This window comes from Equus caballus, chromosome 5 (assembly GCF_041296265.1).
Source record: "Equus caballus isolate H_3958 breed thoroughbred chromosome 5, TB-T2T, whole genome shotgun sequence".
Taxonomy (NCBI): domain Eukaryota; kingdom Metazoa; phylum Chordata; class Mammalia; order Perissodactyla; family Equidae; genus Equus; species Equus caballus.
In genome coordinates, this window is record NC_091688.1 from 82692412 (window position 1) to 82713870 (window position 21459).

General features: G+C 33.9%; 2 protein-coding genes across 3 annotated transcripts in view; one reads left to right on the forward strand and one right to left on the reverse strand.

Moving 5' to 3' along the window:
- Positions 1 to 21459, forward strand: part of LOC111773652 (uncharacterized) — a 108676-nt gene that overhangs the window by 29348 nt on the left and 57869 nt on the right. The window lies entirely within an intron of this gene.
- Positions 408 to 21354, reverse strand: LOC100052500 (calcium-activated chloride channel regulator 1). Its single transcript, XM_001495998.4, is given in 15 exon segments — positions 408 to 1507; positions 5321 to 5560; positions 6088 to 6258; positions 6823 to 7090; positions 7380 to 7604; positions 7964 to 8064; positions 9039 to 9216; positions 11406 to 11477; positions 11480 to 11641; positions 12512 to 12739; positions 16552 to 16732; positions 19032 to 19140; positions 19505 to 19652; positions 19854 to 19994; positions 21173 to 21354. Coding segments are annotated over 15 exon segments (2724 nt in total). The 5' UTR covers positions 21332 to 21354; the 3' UTR covers positions 408 to 1166.

Here is a 21459-nt window from a genome sequence, read left to right on the forward strand (position 1 = left end):
ACATCTGGATTTGGTTTGCTAATGTGTTATGATTCCTCCCCCCCCAACTTTTCCAGATATATAATACAACTTCCTCCTTTCAGACACTCAAAGACTTTTTGAAATCTTCCTGCCTATAAACAAAGAATTTTCCTCCAGTATACCTGTCACTCTCCGTCTCTCAGAAACAAAGCACAGTATTGCTATATTAATAGCTTAATTTACATTTTATTTGATGGTTTATAAATTCTATTGACGTGATGCAGTTAATTTGCTGAAACACTATGTGTTGATTCTGATCACTGTTACTAAGTGGTTAGTTTTCATTATGTTGAGTCCTCACATTATCATGTGCACATCATATTTTGTGGATATTTTTTGATGTAATGGGTCAAATTTGAATTTCTTTGATAGTATGAAAATATTCATTAATTTGTTTAACAGATATTTATTGAGTATTTACCAAATGTGAAGTACTATTCTAGATGTTGAGGATATAGCAGTGAAAACAAAAAAAATCCCTGCCCTGATGGAGCATCTTGGTGATACTCAGGATCTAGTAATTGTCTCAAAATATGACTGCTCCACAATTCACACATAAAACTCTCTTTTTATCTAACAGTCATTTCATGCCTAGAGTCAAAACTTTCATATACCACTTTTAATCAATGATAAAAAAAAACTTGACCTCTTTACTGCCTTAGACCATTTCTCATTGGAAAATTATCTTTATTGTCCTTTTTGATTACAGTTTATGTAAACATGAAGTATTCATTCATAATCAAGAATAAAACTTAAATAATTCTACCATAGAATTGTCTATTGTGGATATGTAAATATTTTTCAAATGGCTTGGATAAATTTTGATTTTGTTAATATACCAAGTGAATTTGTAGCACACTCCAAAAATTTCTTAAAAAGCCTACAAGTACAAATATGCATCTTCTTTTTATACTGAGTTAATAAATGGGTTTTTCAAAGATAGGAAATGTTGTACTCATTTTGATTTACATTTAGCATCTAATTAGCATTAATGAACTCAAGGAATTAGGAAATTTACACCTTTTGTACATTCAGTTTTATATTACAAAGAGTTTTATAATAGACACGTATAGCAAATTAAATTCTAAATAAATGTTTACCAAATACTCATAACATTGAGTTTTAGTTCTAGTACAATTCCTAGTTTAAAGGATAGATAAAATCACAGCTAATCCAAAAATTACCAAACTGATTGCAGAAATCTTGGTACCCAGACCAGGGGCGCTGGGTTCTTGTGGAGGGATAAACTTAGATGCTTGTGCAATGTTAGAAACCTCTGAGGTGAGATTGGCTTCATTGATGGCTTGAATTGCAACATAGAATTTGGTGCCATTTTCTGTTGTAAAAGGTTCTGGTTTAAATTCAAAATTTTCAATTGAGCCAGCTTCCTTAGGTGTCAGACTAGAAGTATTCACTAAAGTAGCATTGTCAAAATCTTCTTGGAGATCCAGGAAACACTTGCTTATTCTTATAATGTAGCTGTTGGCTGGAAAACAAGTAGGTACTTCATGTGTATTAAAATCACTAGGATGCCTTGTTGCCACCACACTGCCTTGCATTTAGGGGCCTATCGGAAAGGCAGACTAGGTTTTGGTTATGGAAATCCCAGGTATAGTCTTTGTCTGGTTATCTCATCTTCTTTATTTTAAGAACAAATATGTAAACAATTTTTTAATCTAGTTATCTAATCACAAAAAATTCAATTCCAAATCATATAGTACTAAAAAAGTGGAATCTAGATTTCTTTTCAGAAATAGAAACATAAAGAGCTGAATCCACTTTAATTTAGAACAAGGAACATAATAATGTTCTAGTAGTAAAGACATTCAGTACCCCACACCTGTATTATTTCTCATTAAGTTGAGAGAGGGGATAATACAGGATGGGGGAGTAAGAGAGCAGATATATAGAGTGGGAGACAGGGATAAGGATACAGAACAAAAGGAGGCAGAGAGACTGGAGTGTGTAACTAAGACATGCTTAGGAGCTAGGCAGGCTGATTAGCACCTTAATTATATTACTTTCTAGCTGTGTAATAAAAATTTATTTAACCTTTTTTACCTTCAGTTTTCTCATCTGTAAAATAGAGATTGTCATTCAATTCAGTCAACAAATATTTATTGAATGCCTACTATTCTAATGGTGAGAATGATATATGCTAATGCATGAAAACTGTTCAGCACAATGTCTGAGACTTAATAAATTTTTGAAATATTAGCTATTATAACTGCTATTTTATCAAGAACGGAAAGGAAGATGCTGACATAAATGTTTCATTCCAAAATGCTTTTAGAAATCTCTCAGAGCCATCAATATAAAAATATATTCTCACATTCTGAAATGCCATGAACAGTAAAACATCAAAAGTCTCTTTCTGAAGTGAAGATTTTATTTTTATTTTTTTTGGTTAGGAAGATTGGCCCTAAGCTAACATCTGTTGCCAATCTTCCTCTTTTTGCTTGAGGAAGATTGTCCCTCAGCTAACACCTGTGCCAGGCTTCCTCTACTTTGTATGTGGGATGCTGCCACAGCATGGCTTGCTGAGCAGTGTGTAGGTCCACGCCTGGGATCTGAACCCGTGAACCCCAGGCTGCCAAAGTGGAGTGTGCAAACTTAACCACTATGCCTCTCGGTTGGCCCCAAGACTTTATTTTTTCATGAAATGTTGAAATGTTTTAAGTCTGTGGTGAATAACTTTGATTTAGTGATTTTTAAAAGATTCATGCCTTCTGTCTTAACATTCTAGTTTTTCAATAGATAGGCCTTATCAATCCATTCTACTACTTTTCACACACACCCTGTGTTCCAGTTAGGCGGGTCTACCTGTCTATCTATCTATCCATCCATCCATCCCTTATTTTAATTCAAATATTCCATTGTGAAATTTTGCTTTCTTGACCTTAATCGTGTTATTCAGTTCCTTCTCTCCCTGTCATGACTCCCTGGAATGTGCGTCCCTCTTCCTATCTATGCAAATTGTCCCCATTCTTCAAGCCCCAACAAGAGGCCCACCTTCTTCAGGAAGTCTTGTTCACATATTTCATCCACCACAGTGACTTTCTTCTATGAATTCCTTTTTTTTTTTTTTTTAAGGAAGATCAGCCCTGAGCTAACTGCTGCCAATCCTCCTCTTTTTGCTGAGGACGACTGGCCCTGAGCTAACATCCGTGCCCATCTTCCTCTACTTTCTATGTGGGATGCCTACCACAGCATGGCTTGCCAAGCAGTGCCACGTCTGCACTCAGCATCCAAACTGGCAAACCCTGGGCTGCTGAAGCAAAAAGTGCGAACTTAACTGCTGCACCACTGGGCCGGCCCCTCTTCTATGAATTCTTATTGCATGGAATAGAGTTTTCCAGATTGTTTTATGGAGGTTCAATTTATCTTCTCAATTAGATCCTATTATTCTTGAGAGCAAAGACTATGTTTCATATTCCTTTTGTATCAACTAGAGTACCTGGAACTCTGTTGGGCATGTATTTGACCTCCTTAATTACTTGTTGGCCAATAATATAGTTTTTAAGTTGTTGCCCAAAATGGTGGAATTAGAGAATCATAAAATATTAGAATTACATCTACTTGTTTTAGTAATTCTAGGTCAACTAGTCTAATTTGCATATTTGACAGGTATGGAAATTGAGTCCCAGAGAGTTTAAGTACTTCATTTGAGATTATATAGGTATTATTCTTTGAGATACTGCTGCTACTTTCTTTTGCAATGTGTGAGGGTAAGATTTGATAGCAACTACAACCTCTTCCTATTTGTCACAAGAAAAGAGGGAGATTAGATCCCACCTATTTTAGGCATTTGTGGTTAAGCACAGCGAAGTTCTTTCTCTCCCAGTGTCCACATGTAATGCATTCTTCCTTCTTTTTGTTCCTATAATCAGCATGAGGGACATTTACTATGAAGCCATTCTTGAACTTAAGGCTTGGTCTTGGCTGAATTGAGTTTAGAACTAAACATTTGATCAGGTAATTTCATTTGTGGCTTTTTCAGTGAAAGTATTGGTTTTTGTTTGTTTGTTTTATTCTGCCATACCTTTAAGGGTCATAGTGTGGGAAAATAGCATATTTCAGAAGGTGTCATATAAGAGTTTTCAGCATTGAAGTCTAGAAGAGCTCTTAGAATAGGAAACTATTCTGGCAGTTTCTTTGGCTTTAGAATGATTTTTTTTCTTGCATAGTAATGATAAAAAGAAATATAGCTTTGAAAAATGCTGTATAGAAAATGAAATGAAAGATTTAAAAACATCTTTTCTTTTGAGAGTATACAATGAGATGTTTATTGTACTGAACATGTGGCTTTTCAGCACTGACAACCCCTGAGATACTGTGTATATTGATATTGCATATTGCTTTCATTTTCCCACCTTTGAGGGAAAATAGCAAGATTGGCTTTATCTTGTAAGAATCTACTAGCCTGGCACAATACTGGAATATGGTAAGCATTCAATAAATACTAACTGAGTTCAGTTAAATTTAAAGCAAAGATGAAATGATTTAAACTTTCTGGAATGAGGGCAGTTTATTATAAGGAACTTTGAATAAATGAGATATTTTGGCCTTGAACTTTATTCAAACTCAATGGCCAAAGGTTTCTGACTAGTGAGTTTTTCTGCATGTGATCTCTATCTCTGTGGGATACCTTCACTTAACTTGGCTAACTTCTCTCATTCTTCAAGACTTAGGAAAGGGATAGTCTTCCCTGGGAAGCCTTTTAAGATATACCTTGTGATCTTAACCCTCAACCAGGAGTCTGTGGCCTTCCATATCATTCAGTGCTTACAACAGCATATCTCTTACCACATTCGGTAAACTTATCTGTTTATTTGCAGAAAGTATCTTCTGCACTTAACTGACTGTTAAGAGTAGAGATTATTTCTTAGGAACCTAATAGTGTTCGAAAATTCAACAAAAGGTTAAGGAATGAATGAAATTGTTCAGGTACAGAAATACTTAGAAAAACTTTTCCCTGTTAGAGAGAAAAGAATGCAACAGAAAACTGTTAACTGTATTCTCAAAGTGATTCTAAGATGATTCATATTGTGAGAGGCGGTTTGGCACAATAGAGTCTGACAAGAATGGGTTAGACGTCGAAGTTATTAAGTATAGAATTAATTTGGGCCAGTTCATTATCTCTTGGAACTTCAGTTTTCATATCCAAAAATAGGTTACTAATGGCCCACAGTAGACACTCCGTTCGTGTTATTTATAAATAGGACATTAGAAAATTACTAGCATGTGAAAGCCAATGGAATTTCTTTTAGCATATTTTAAAACCTAATGTCGAACTTACCTTTTCCTTTATCAAGGACATTGCCAGGGGCAGTCCATGAAAGTTGAATATGATCTTCTTTAAACTTAGCCTGGAGGTCTGTAATTTTGCCTGGTGGGAACACATGATTCTGATTTCCAGGCGTCAGGGCTCCTGTTACAGTAAACGACCCTCCAGAGGTTAGTCTGCTGAAGTCTTCTACTTCAGCTTCTGCCGTGTTATCTTTGATTTCAGGTCTGGGTGGGTTCAGTATAATTTTACCTACCAAAAAAAGTAATTTTGTAACTTTTCATATTGTAATGTCTATTCTTTATCTTGTAATCTCATCTTGCAGCTGTGGAGGGTTAACACTGATTGATAGCAAATGTTGAAAAAGCAAAAGCTTTTAGTGAAAAAAAGCTTGTTTTATTAGTGTCATTTTAAAATTGATGAGGAGGCATTATGCAATATTAGAACTGTTTTTTAAGCTATCTGTCTTTACTACTTGACTGTAAATTCTTTGAGGACAGGGATGATGTCTTATTTATCTTTGTAGCTCCAGCCTCTAGCGCAATGCTTGCCACATAGGAGGTAATTTTTTTTCAATGTAAATGAAATGAACTGAGGGGGATGTAAACAAAACATGTGGAAGCACAGTCCTATGCAGGCTCCGTTAATATAAATGTTTCTAACATACAGATGATTATATAATTATATACTTAGGTTTTCCATAGTACATTATATTTTCAATGCTTGCCACATGTAATTTACGTAAACAAATGATGCATTTCTATTTTAACATCACTTACCATTTTCAACATAGCCTGGTATATATAGAGCTTTATTCTGTTGTTGTCTTGAACTTAGTCTAGCTGTGCTTTTCCTTGCCTGGGCAAATACTTTTAAACTGTATCTACCATTTCCATGGTAATCTGTAAAATATCTCGAGTAGATGCCGTCGTTCTTGACAGTATCAGCACCTTGATATTGAAATGTAATAATTAGCCATCCAACAGAATAAAAATCACAATCCCAACTGTTTATGAGCACTAGTGATGGCAACCATTTTGGGAGATAGTATAGCACAGTGCTTTAAGTACATGAACCCTGGAATCAGACTGCTAGGATTCAAAGCCTGGCTTGACCACTTGCTAACTCTTGACTTTGGAAAAGTTTAATTCATGATAAACATTCAATTAATATTAGTTACTATTATTTCATAAAGGAATCTTAACAAAATAAGGAGAATATAACTAAACTGGAGAAAGTGTATGCAAAACACTGACACTAATGAAAATAGAGAAAAATTGTGTTCCTAAGTTTCCTGGGAAAAGTAAAATTGTTCATAAAATTTAAAGAAAATAAATGTGTGCATGTCTATGCCTCACGTCAAGATAACTGAGTAAAAAGTTTTAAAAACATTAAAATTAAACAGTTCATTTAAGAATATGATTCATTAGTATATACAGGAAATATTGACTTCTAAGTCATGTGGCTTTAGTAGGATTTTAAATTCAGTGGAAGTTGATGCAGATTCTTATTACCTGCACCATTGTCCCAGAGCTCCAATATTACTTGATGTCCATCTTCGTTTTCTATAATGGCTGTTACATTGACTCCCAGAACAGGCAAAAACCCTTGACTGACTCGTGCATAAACAATCATTGGGCTAGGGTAATGTGCTGTATTTTGACTCATGTGAGCAGTTGCAATTACTGGGAGTGTGGTAGGACTTCTTGCTCGAGTAGTCATTGTCACCGTTAGCATTTGAGAGTTGGCATTATTTAGTAGGCTGTAAGTCCAAGTACCTGTCTGAAAATCAGAAATGTCTGTTTGAGAGCTTTTGTAATATTTTCCTACTCCTATTTGAAATATAAAATTATTTAGAAATTTAAGCAAAGTAATACTAATGATTTTTAATATGCAATTTTGTAAGCTGGTAAATAGTAAGTGGATATGAATCGCTAATTCTATTTGGCTTGTTTTTTATGACAGATGATCTGTCACTGTTTTAATATTCACAGTGTATAAGATGTTATCTTCATTTTTTTTTCTCAAAATTGATTGATAAAGCATGGAGAAAATAAAAGAATATTCTTACCTCTGCAATACCTGGTATTTGAAGACGGGCAGACCGAATATTTAGTTTATCTTCTTTGAAATCTGAGGTTCTATATTTCTTTCCTTTTGGATCTTGGAGAAGAATTTCTGGCTTTTGTATTGTCCATGTGACAACAAAGAAAGTGTCGTTTCCAATTGTACTATCCACAGGCACTGTACCATTTACCCATTTCCTCCTGCTAATATTAAAGGCTTTACTTTCCAACTGTTATACAAATAAAAACAATAAACACATGAAACCAATTTGTTAGTTTAGTTAATAAAATTTCAAAGTTTAGTCTGTTCAGAGTAATTATAAATTTATTTTTAAGATTTCGATTAAAATAAGAATTATTTTGAAGAATTTTGCAAATACAAAGTACTTAATATAAGGGATAGAGGAATCAGAAGAAAAGGTGGCTATAAGTGTCACAGAAAAGCAAATTCAGTGGGGATGTTTTTCTTCTGCACACTTGAAATATTTTCAGGCAAAAGTGTTATTTATTAGGGAATAAAGTTACTATTCAGGATAATAGAAATTTATTACAAATGTGAAAAGGCAAAGAATTTTTCTGAGACACTGACCTGAATAGCCTGTTGAGTGATGCTGCCACTTCTAGATGAAATTCTACTGAAAGCATCAATAAGGCCGTTTATGTCTTTATTGGCAGAAAAACGAAGTCCTCCTAAAATGGATGTTTATTTACTTTTATAGTACTAATTTAAAACAGGAAAATCATATTTGTTATTGTACTTTATCAATGTATGTACTTTAAAACATATTTTTAAATTTCTTTTTAAACTAACAAAATATGAATTTTCCAGAAGCTTAGGAGCTTTTAGTATAACAGTGTCCCAGGTGTAATCCTATAAAAATTAAAACTTTGCTCAAAATAAGTTAGAATGAAGAAAATGTAAAGAACTGGACAAATATTATTGTTTTTATATCAGTCATTAGATGTAAGTGCCTCCCACATTAGTAAAGCTGATCTAATCACTAAATAATGTTATAAAAATAAAATTTAAGACAATTTTTTTGAACCAACTACTTATTTTCTAGTTGTATCTAAGCTATACCAAAACAATTAGAGAATGGCAGTTTAGAATAAAATAAAAATTAGGTGTGGAAAGTAAATAATATAGGAATTAGTGAAGAGAGAGATTACTTAGGTGTGAAGAGTTGGAAAAGAACGGATTGCAGAGGGCAAGAATTGGTAATCAGCACTCTAACTCCAGCCTTGGGCAAATCATTTGTACTCTCTAGGTTTCCATTTCTTCCTCTATGAAATAGGGCTATTTAGATCTCTATGTAGGATTGAGCAGAACAGATACTAATCAATAATTTCACAATTGCAGTTGAGTAAGTCATTAGTAACCATGGAGAAAGAAGGTTCAATTTGGTAGTAGAGAGTGGTGAGAAATGAATGAAGACAGCAAATATTGACTAACAGAAGAAGATAGTATGGGTAGAAATGGAGAAAGGTGGTGGGGGACCATAGAGGAAAGATATTAACTTGAAAGATAAGGACATGGATGGGGCAAAGATTAATTTTTAGGACAGGAAATTTTTGAGCAGTTTTATAGTTTAAGGGGAAAGAGCCCATGAGATGGGAGAGATATTTTTGGTAATTTCTATTCAAACTACATTCCAAAGGGTTACCTGTCATATTTGACAGAGTCTCCAGTTCTTTGGCAGCAGAAGGGCCTAGAGCAATGCTATGGATGATCGCACCACTTGCTTTTGCCTCCTCAAAGCATGAGCTCATTTGATTATCTTCCCCATCTGTCAGTAATATGATTTCAGAACCAGAAGTACTCTGGTTACTGTAGACAATTGCCTGATAGTGAAAAAGCAGATTATTAATTACAGAATATAATATCTAAAATTTAAACTAAGAATAAACCTGTTCATTAGTCTTGAAGAAGTCTTCAGGCTTATGTATCAGAGTAGGCAAAAGGAAACTTTTGGCATGGAAATGAGTATAATGTACAATGTTCTTGTAGGTTGCCAAAGATAGAGTGTCAACAGTGCTTCTAACTTTTTCACATATAGTGAAGCTATCCAAGAGAAGAAGAATAAAACACGTAGAACAATGCCTAACACGTAGAAAGTGCTCAGTGAATGTTAGCTATTATGATTCCGGGAGATACTTGAGGTGGAGTCAAAGGACCCAGGCAGTTTTGGAAGGCTGCGGACCGGACAGCGTTTGCAAAGTCATGACTAATGGCAAATGTGCAAGGTCAAATGATGTAGTATGTGTCTTTTTATGCATTTTAGTTGATCATTGGAGAATCTCAGGATTTCCTGGATAAAACTTTGACCTGCCGTGAAGAAGGAAGTTCATAAATTTATTGAGTATTCCAATTTTTTTTGTCTTTTCCTGACTTTTACCAGGAGTATTGACTGAGATCTTTAGTCAGACAAATTGAGATCAATTCCAGCTCTGCCATTTGATAAATATCATGGCTAGTGTTTAGTCTCCCTGTCTTTTTTTCTTCTCTCTCTCTCTGTCATATATAATAGAGTTCTATAAATAGCTCAACGTAGTGATTAACTTTTTGGTCTTAGGAGTAAGAAAGACCAGGTTTTGAATCCTAGGTTTGCCAATTACTGACTCTATATTCTTAAGAAAGATATTTAATTACTCTGAACCTCAGTTTCTTTATGTGCAAAATAGGAACAATAGTAGTACCTGACTAAAAAAGTAATGGTAGGGATAAAATAAGATTATGCGTATAAAGCATTTAATATAGGCAATAGTGTAGTATATACTCAATATATTTTAGCTATTATTGTTATGATTTTGTAAATAAAATGCTTACATATTATATGGTTTCATTACATGAGTAATTAAGAGTAATTATAGCTTTGAATGTGCTTTAACATAATCTATTTAGCAATAGATTCTATGGTCAAAATATCATAAGATATATATCAAATTATATTAAGAAAAACATGTATGAACCAATATGTGCAAACATTATGATGTATTCCCAATGTTTGGTACTGTCATATTTTAGAAGTGAATAGACATGTATAATAAGAATTATTATAGTAATAACAATCCTTTCTTGAGCACATACTTATATAATTCTCACAATTAAATGTGATAGGTGCTATTATTTTCCACATTTACTTGGTTGAGGAAACAGACTTTCTGAGTTGAGTAACTTATCCAAAGTTATTTAGCTAATAAATAATAGAGCTAGAATCCCAGGTTTGTCTGAATTCAGAGCCTGCACACCTTCTTAAACCAATAGGCTTTACAACAAATAGACATCACAAGGAAAGCTAAGAGATGGTATTAATTGGAGGCCTGGATAAGAGTAGCAGGCTTCACTTTCTAGCTGAGACAATTAGAGGATCAGTGACCGAAAGCAGTTTTTTATTTTTGTGACTTAAAGAATGACAATAAATAGGCTTAAATAGAGGCTATCTCAGGTTGAAAGAAATTCAGATGAGTACCAGAGGGAGTTTAATATAGCGCTCAAAAGTTGCTCTCAAGTTTTGATTTCAGAATTTTTATTTCGTTAAACTTCCACCTATGTGTCTTGGGTTTGGGGCTATACTGCTTGAGGAACTACCTCTGTCTTTGTGATTTTTAAATGTTAATTTAACTGGATGAACTAATTTTTTCTTTTTTTACTCATAATAGAAATATTACTAATTTCCCTCTTCCACAGTCTCCTTAACAGCATTATTTTCTGCTCACAGAAATTCAGACTGTGGGAGAGATGAAGGAATGGGGAGCTCCTCAATGAAATCTTGATGGTTATGTGCACACTGGAGTTTTCTTCCCTTGGTTGACTACTCCCCATGCAGCTCAGTCCCTCAGGAATATGTTGGTGGAATAACCACACTCAGAGAGCCTCCAGCTGTAAACAAGACAGTAGGAGAGTCTTTTTGTAAAAAATATTATTTAAATGAGGGACCTGTGAGCTCATGACCCTTGTTCAAAGATAGTTGGACAAAATTAAAAGTAATGGTAAATGGCAAATGATACTTAGAAAAACATTTTTATTGTACCTGGAATCCTGCTTTGAGTCCATTGCAAATTGAAGTTCCACCACCAGCAAACTGAGGCAGTTTTGCAATGATTTTGCAATGATGTTTTGGTAAGCATTATCATCAGTTATTTTTGTTAGATTATTTTGGATTTCAGCAGAGCTGTCAAATGTGACCATCCCAACCAAAGATTCCTTTTCAATAATTTGAATCAAATATAATTCTGCTGCTTGATTCATTCGAAGGAGACGGTCGTCCTGTAAGAAAAAGATCTCTGAACAATTCCTGATTCTCCTCAAGTCCTGACAAATTGGTGGAAGACGAAGTTGTCTACAGGCCGCAGATCATGATAATAATTGATTACTGTATTTTAGAATTTAAGTCTTTCATTTTATTATAAAGAAATAATATTAAAGAAAATTAAAAATAATTAGTCATGTTATAGTTGGAAAAGCCCTAAAAATTGATAACTTTTTATTTAACAGTTTTATATTCAGGAATTTCTGCTAAGGAAATAACTTAAAAATGAAGACAAAAATGTTCAAAACAACATAATTTTTAATAATAACAACTTGAAAATCTCCAAAAGGTCCAATAACAGGAGGTTATTTGACTAAATTATGGTATGTATATATGATTCAGCCATTAAAAATTATGTCATGGAATCATTTTTTTCCCTGGAGAGTGTTTAAGGTATAGTAAGTAAAAAAATCACATTATAAAACATAAAATATAATCACATTTTTGAGCAGGAAAAACAAATACATGAACAGAAAAAAGACTAAAATGACATATGCTCAGTGGTGGAATTATGAATGATTTTCATGTTTTCTTTTTGTTCAGTTATATTTTGTTCAGTTTTTTCTTTAACTGAATGAAAGAATAAAAATTATCTATAAAAGTTAGAGAATAAACATTATATATAATCCAATAATCTTAATATAACAATTATCTTTGTTTTAATATATTATCTTCTAGTAATTGTCCATATAAAATCATTATACTAAAATTTAGTAGAATAATAAGTGTATATTTTAATTAGCTAAGTAGAACTAAACCTAAGATTAAATTATATTTCTATTAGCTTAAATACTTAATTTAAGAGAGCTAACAAGTAAATGTCTTACTGAATCCATGCTTCCAGATTTATCAAGTACCAAACAAACTACTCGCTGTTTGGACTTGAGCAATGAAAATGTAGGATGAGGTGGTAGATTTGTTCCTGGCATGGGAGATGCATTCTGAAAATCATCAGAGTCCATGATTACATCCCATGTGCTTCTGTAATTGCACATTTTGTTTTGTAGGTTTGGAGCTTCTGTATTGTGTGTTTTTGCTGTACAAAATTCAGTCACCTGGAAAAAAAATCAATTAGAAAATGATATCATGATAACCAGTGTGGCATTACCCTCTTTTCCAAATATGCGCTTGGTTAGCATATATATCCTTCACAGATTTTATCTCCTAACAATTAAAAGTTATTTATAATCTAACATTCTGCCATCCATTTTGCAAACTTGAGAGGAAGCAAGGTAAAACCATCAATATGCACTGGAAAGTTTTTTGGGATTCTTTAAGGTACAGGTAGATCATAGCAGGCGGTGGGTGGTGTGATACTGGCACAACTGCTTGAGTTCACTTCTTACTTTCCCTTCTAGACTCTTGGGGAAATAAAGCTGTGAACTAAGGTTAGTGGAAAAGGGACAGGCTTTGCAGTAATTTCTAATTGACCCCTAAAAGTGGGATAAAGAAAATGGCCTTCTTTAATTGCTTAACTATTTTCTATCTCTTTATAGTTGGTTGAAAAACTTGAGAACAGGTATTTTAACATCCTGGGTTATTATTGGCTGTGTGAACTCTGACATAAATAAAATACTATTCTTGAAAAAGTAATGAAAATGTAGAGAGAATATGAAGATATGTGATTGCTTCTCTTTCAGTTGCAAATGGTGAGTTGTATCCAGTATTCTGCCAAATGATATTTCATTACTATGAAACCTGTGAAAATCTTCCAAGTTTGAAAACTTAGTGTTGGAAAAATGCTTCCATAAACCAGTGCAGTGTTCAGGAAAGAATTCACCTTGCAGTAAGTCTTAGCTTATAAGAAATACTTTTGTAAATGTCATTTCCTTTTTAAAAAAATCCCCTCCCAATAGAGTCTCCAGATGTAAACTCAGATTTACAATTAAATTATTAAATTTGAATATCTTTTATTTAAGTTTTAAGAGTTTATTTCCTTGTGATATGGTTCTGATTTGCATTTCCCAGGAGGGGTTATATTGGATGGGAGAAAAATACAGTTTTCAATCAAAGTGATGATTCATAATCAAGTCTTGCTGATATGAAATGCCTATCAAATCTAGTCTCTCTTTCCCCTACCACTGCCACTGCCTTAATCAGGGCTTTCAGGTCTCTTATCTGCCTATTGCTATGGCCTTCCATCTCTTCTCCCTGCATCCATTATGATCTCACTTCATTTTTTCTTTGCTTTTTTTTTTTTTTGAGGAAGATCAGCCCTGAGCTAACATCTGCTGCCAATCCTCCTCTTTTTGCTGAGGAAGACTGGCCCTGAGCTAACATCTGTGCCCATCTTCCTCTACTTTCTATGTGGGACGCCTGCCACAGCATGGCTTGATGAACTGTACCATATCCGCACGCAGGATCCAAACCAGTGGACCCCTGGCCGCTGAAGTAGAACGTGCAAACTTAACCACTGTGCCACTGGGTCGGCCCCTCACTCCATTTTTTCCCTCACAATTAGTAGGATTATCTTCCTGAAAGAATTAAGCTGATTACATCGCCAGTCTGAAGCTAATAAGATAAAATCCAAACACCTTAGCTTTGTAGGTCCCAGTTTCTTGCTTCAGTCTTGTTTCCTGCTTCTTGCTCACTGTGTGTCCTTTGCTTGTACCACACTGAACTTTTTCCTGTCCTTAGAGTATGCCAGAAACTTTCACAAAGGTCTCAGCTAACTCAAATGGAAAGAGGGACAGGAAATTTTGAGTAAATTAGAAAAAGGTGCTTAAAAAGTTTCTTAAGTTCTTTTGCTGCTATCTACCTGAAAATTGTTCTAATAAATATTAAAATCTTAGGGTCCATGATGCAGCTAATTTGAGGACTGCTCAACTCGTACAATCATGTGTGGCATCCTGTATTTTTCCATTCTTTGTTATTGTAAACCTATTTCTTTGCCTAGAATATCCTTCCCCTTCTTGCTTTGGTAAATTTATACTCGTTTTTTTCAAATCCCAACTCAAAACTCGTCTCTTTAGAAACCATTTTCTGACCTCCAGTTGGAGATGTTTGCTGTACTCTCGTAGCACTTGGTTTATATCTCTTCCTATTTTGTATTCCATATGTTTTCCTTATAGCTCGACCTCTCTCACTAAACATTTCCTCAAGAACAATTATCTTTAATTATTTCTGTATTTCCAGCTCCTAACACAGTGCTGGGCATGAAGTAGGAATAGTGAAATTTAAGGGAAAGAAATTATGGAATTGAACATTCGGTATTTAAGATCATATCTCTCCTGGGTCTGAGCTTATGCCCTGGGTACAGATGCTATGCATTATATTTCATCTATATTATAATAATTAGAAGTTAGTGTTATTCTGGACAAGATATATGGTTAAAGTACAATATTTATCTCCGAGCCATGTCTTATATAACTAGTTGCCCTCTGTATTTCAGCCTCGTGATCTTCTTCATTATTATTTATGTCCCAGGTAGGCAGCATCAGTTGTCTCTGGAGAGTCAAATGCTTTTGGAATTTATAGTTTGGAACAGACAGTACATATTCCAATTATCCTCTTGTGTCGCATGATCTGATATCTATTTGGATGCTGAATTCTTTGGCTAGCCTTTGCTGATCCAGATTCAGCAGGTTGAAGTGAACTTTGTTGACTCATGTTTCAAATATTCCCAGGAGGGAGCTTTATTAGGCTGGAAAACAATTTCTACTAATATCAAATTGGGTTCACTTAAGAGTTTTAGAAGAAAATATCACGTTTAAATTTTTACTCAAGTCCATCATTAATGCCCTCGGCTCCAAAACAATTTTAAATTTTATTGGAAACAATAGGCTTTTACAAACCTCTACCTATGGAAGTATTTGTTGCTACTGACTTGGTATATGAAAATTTACTTTTAAAAAATAAGTTAGTCTTACTATTTAGTGGTAGTACTTTATTTTGATTTATTTTTGATAACTTTCATATGTTTCATATTTAAAAATCTTTTTTACATGTTTAGAAGTTTTCATTAGGTAGCTATAATATGTTTGTATTAGTTAAGATTGGACTTATCCAGGGAAAGAGACAATTGACTATTATCCAAATATTTTATAAATTTTAAAAATTTAAAGTTTATTTTGTTCTTTGTGCTAAACACTGACCATACTTTTTTACATTAGATCTTGTAAATCTAACAACAATGACATTGTGAAGTGAGTATTATAATACCCACTTAAAAGATGAGAGAACTACATCTCAGATTCAGCAGTTTTCTCATAGTGACGCAGCTTGAAAATGACAGACTGGGTTTTGATATCAAGTCTATCTGATTCGAAGGCACCTGTTCTTATCCACTGAGCTTTATGTATTTAAATCAGATATTTCAGGTCAAACATTAGCTTTGGAACTTGAATTATTGTGTTGATATTAGTGATTGTGAACTTTTTCCCTTAAGTCTGTTCTGTAGAGATTGAGCCATTTATGTTTTCACAATATCACTTTGCAATAGCTTGGTGTGCTTTAGCGGGAAGATAATGGGAAATCTAGAATGTCAGTACTTTTCAAAGCTACAGAATGGATTACTTTGGAAAAGTGGTCTGACTAACACTTAAAAGAGAGAATTAAAACAAGGTTGTAGTTCTAGACACAAGTCCACAGAAGTCAAATGAGGGAAGGGATGTTATAAGAAATTACGTCACGCCAATGAGAAGGGTACAGTTCTACATCTGAAGAAAAGACACAGGTTAATACGAAAGGGTGGAATGATTTCTGGACACACCCTGACATAGGCTGGAGAAAATAGCTGTTAATTAATTGTCTGAGTAATTTCTCTCATTTCTATTGGTATATATAATTTCATAGTAGAAAATCTAGCTTCCCTAATTAATTTTTCCCAAAAGCTTCCTTTGTGAGACTAGGAAAAGAAGGTACTTACAGAATCGAGACTTTGCATAAACATTATGGATTCCCTTGTGCTCTGGGATTTTTCTGGGATGAATGTACATTTTGCTTCATACAGCCCTGTCTGTGAGTCACGTCTACATGGCCTTGTTATACAGCTGACTCCCTGGCATTCCTTGAAAACCACGTTAATACCAGTAATATGAGTTGAACATCTATGATGAAAAGAATGAGATTACATTTATTTATGAAGACCAGACAAATCATGAATACAGACCAACATCCTAAAATATTTTCCTCAATGATAATTGCTATAGATCATGTACTAAACATTCCGTTTTGACTGAAGTAGGCACAATGTCCTACCCCTATTTACCATAGATTTCAACAAGAGGAATGATGTCATTTCATATTTATTAACGTTGATTGCTCACTAATGTGATCAATAAATCTATTATCCTTGTGACCTTGAACTAAAGATGATAATTCCTAATTCACAGGGATGTTGTGAAGATTAAGTGAGTTAAGAGATACAGAGAAGTTGCTTCTTAGTGGGGAGGGGAGAGTCAACATTATGCTTAAAATCCTCTTAAATTTCTATGTATGGTACACATATATATGCACACGTATACATATATACACATATGTGTGTATACCATACATACAAAACCATGTATTGTTCTATGTTTATAGCATTTTGCAATTTACATTTTGAAAACCACTGAGCTAGATTGAAGGAAGAAATAAAAATAAAGCTGCATAGAAATGCTTGTGCATTCAAACCTTTTGGTCTTTGTGATAAGTAAGATAATTGTCAAGTCCCTGGCAGGGAATAGGCAGGGTAGGGTATGGGGTAAAAGACTCTAAAGAGTTTCTATTTATCTGCAGGATTTACTCCCATTCTGATTTACTATTAAACTTCATAACATTAATCCACTTGAATAAATTTATTTGTATTGCAAGGACTAAAGGAGGTAATGAGTCATATCTTCCAAAAGGGTTACCTGTAAAGTAAGCCTGATGATTAAATAAAGTACCTGGCACAGTGCAGGAGCTCAATAAATTTTATTTTAGATGGTTGTTTTTACTAATATATCTCTTTGAATGACTGATAAGGAGCTCATTCGTTTTTGTTAATTCATCAAAAATTTATTTCTTGATACGTTCTTTCTTTAGCTTTTACTTACTTGGTTTTGTGCCAGGCCCAAGGCTAGGGGATTAGAAAAAAATTAGTCCTCAAGGATCTTAAGTGTGAGATCTTAGTGGGGAAAATAAAATTTCACAGTTGATTGATGCTCAGTGTGAGAGAAGTCCATGCATATTGTTTTGAGAACACGTTCAAAGATATCTAACCCCAAATGGAGGGAGAGGAAAGACACTTAGGGAAGCAACATTTGAACTGAGTCTTGAAGGATGAACGAGCATTGTCTGGATAAGGGAGGTGGTGCTGGGAGGAGTTGCGTGGGAGGAGGGAAGAGGAATGAGTATCCTGAATTGAGAGCCCAGTCTGTGCGAGAGACTCTAGGCAGCTTAGCAGAGATAAAGCAAACCACACAAAGGAGGTGGGGAGAGGCATTTTTTCTATCACAGTTCTGTCCTCTAGTATATTTTTTATCCCAAAGACTTTCCCTATTACTCTGATTTCTGTTGTTCTTTAATACTCTTTAAATACTCCATATGCTTGATATTTTTAATTGAAATATATTATCTATTTATAAATAGGGCCTGTCTAAATCTACCAAGATTATATTTCTTAAAAAATCAGGGCGGCCAGCCCCATAGCCAAGTGGTCAAAGTTCTGCATGCTCCACTTTGGCAGTCTGGGTTCACAGATTTGGATCCTGGGCGTAGATCTACTCCACTCATCAGCCATGCTGTGGAGGCATCCCACATACAAAATAGAGGAAGATTGGCACAGATGTTAGCTCAGGATTAATCTTGCTCAAGCAAAAAATAATGGGGAGATTGGCAATGGATGTTAGCCCAGGGTGAATCTTCCTCACCAAAAAAAAAAAAAAAAAAACCCAACAAAAAAGCACCATATCAATTTACTCACTTATCCTTATGAAAAGTACTTTTTCCCCTCCTTTAAGTTTAAGAGTAAATGAAAAGTAAAATATATTTAACATGAAACTCTAGTAGTTTAGTTGATTTCAATAAAATAGATTCACCTTAAAAAATTATGAATCAAACACAATAAAAGATTGGGTAGGAACTTGAACACCAATTAAGATACTTAAGGTTTAGGCTACAGCTTTTTCCTTTCTCCTTTGACAATAACATATTTTAGTACAATCTCCATGAATACTGAAATGATTTGCAATTTTGAATGATCTTGATTCCAAGAAGGAATCCCCAGAAGTAGTTGGACACATACATAGCGGGGCAGGTTGGATACTGAAATGAACTGAATGAGCATTCAACCACTGAGATAATTTTTGTTTGCCTAGTATAGAAAATTAAAAAATCATAAGTGGAAAGTTTTGAAAACAGATTTGTTCAATACAATGATACCTTGTTGCTTCAATAGTGTTCCTTCTGGAGATATAGAATGGCCGGTCCACATTATACTCATCAAATACTCCCCATCGGAGATGGGCCCACTCATGGACAAATACTCTGCCTATGAGAGAATATGCCCACTTAAAAATTTATATTTACAATATTTTAATATAGATTCCTTATTTTTAAGTCTCCTTGCCCCATATCCTTAATCTAATTGAGTCAAGGAACTCTAGAAGTTGACACCCCTCTGATACCCCAAAAAAGTTGCAATGGATTAGTATCAATAAATAACTAATTTTATTATTAAACACACACACACAAAGAAATATAGTTAGATTGAACATAACTAGTATGTTTCCAAACAAAGGTATTAATTAATACCTATTTTTCTTTTTAAATAATCTTTAAAAATACCATTAGTCACAGTGTTATAGTTGTTTCCAGTAGAAATAAACATAGAAGTGTAAAATAGATGTCCCTACCTCGGGACCCATAGATAGGCAAATTATTAGTCAACAAGAAGTTTGGAGTAAAATGTATATATTGTCCTTTGTCTCCACATTGTCCATATTGAAGTGTATAGGGATCATCTCCGTATTTTAGGTAAGGATTAGCAACTATGACATCTGCCTAAAAAGTGGAAGAACAAACAAACCAAAACAGATCGCAAGAACAATAAGAACAAGGAATTTTTCCTCTAAATTGAGACAAGTAATATTACTAATATAATTACTAAAGTAGTGATTAATAATTACTGAAAAATTGTAAGTATTAATTTTAAAAAAGCCCAGGAAGAAAGAAGCAGTTTATGAACTACATAAAATGTCCTACCTGTTCATATGATTCTTGTTTTGGCATTAAGTACTCAGATTTTGACTTCCAGGTCATTGGAATTAAAATGCTTACGTTCCTGAAATAAACTCTTCTTTTGGTGGCGTGAAACAGGTAAGTTGAAGCTTCAGTTACCATTTTCTGACAAAATTAAAAATACCTTGTGGTAACACTTTCACAATGAAATGAGCATAAAAGTGTATATATACAAATAAGAAGCAAATCTAAGCTCCCTTACCCCAAATATTTTGGCAAAGACTAACTGAAAAATAGGTCGAATTTTACTGTATCACTCTAATCTATAAACTCCGCATTTTCAAATGCTCAAAAATCAACTCTCCATTTCTTACCTATCCAGACCTGCTTTCAGCTTTATGGGTTGGAGAGGGGAGTGAAGGTGCTGGGTCAGATCTGAAGGGGATTAAGGCAGGGACCTGTTGGCAAGTTGCTTATTTAATCCAACAGAGGCGCTGATAATTGGTTTGGGAGTTTAAAGTTTGGTAGATTTTATACTTACTGTTAATCGAAAAAAATTTTTGCAGGATTTATTTTGAGTTATCTTCTCATGTGGAATGTGTTCGTAAAAGGCAAAGTTTTACCAAGCAGTAATGAAAATAAAAGTATATAGATCTCGATGGCTTCAAGTCCCAGTTTTGTCACTAATTGTATGATTGTACAAATCACTTATCTTCTCTCATTTATATAACAAGGGAATAATCTCTGTTCTTGACTACTTCATAGGGATATTGAGAGGATCAAAGAAGACAGTATATATTAAAGTGCTATATATAAAGTGTTTTTATTATACTGACTAACCTGAATAAAATTAGGAAGTAAGTCAACTTCAGAAATATGTATTATTTTCCTTAAGATCAGATACATAAGCGTTTTGAATTTTTCAGAGTTGAACAAGTATGAACAACTGAAAAAACGTATATGATAATAAACCTCTAGGGCTTAAGTGTAGGTTAGTTATTTAAACATTGTAAAAGTAATTTTATAAAGATAAAATTTGAAAATAACTCTCCACCAGCTCTAAAGTCTTTCTATTAGCTTAATGAGTTTAAAAAATATTAGTAATTTAGCCTTTTAATAATTCATTAGAGGAATGACTAATACTATTAATATATGATAAATCACACTTTAAGCAAACATTAATCTTGACAGTTTAGATACATACTACATAAATGATGACTATTGTCAAAGCAATTTTGGGAAATTATAACTCTGTGTGAGTGTGTGTGTATGTACCTAGCCAACATGAGTTGAGAATACTTATTGAAATAAAAATAAGTGGATAATAAAATTTTCTCTCTTACCTTTATGTTTTGAATGAGTTTTTCATCTTCTGGTACACTGGGGTTAATTGCAATGACAATGCCATCATATCCGTTGTTAGTCAAATTTACCATTGAGCTTTTCACTCTAGTCAGGACATGCAAAGCTAGGAACAGAATAACATTCAAACTGAGCACCATTTTTGCGTGTTAGAATAAACCTTTTGGAAAGATAAGGAGAGTATTTATATCTGCTGAAATGAGGAATTTGAATCTAAACCAAAGTATTTGCATGAATGTTACACAATAAATTGCTTAAATATCCTGAT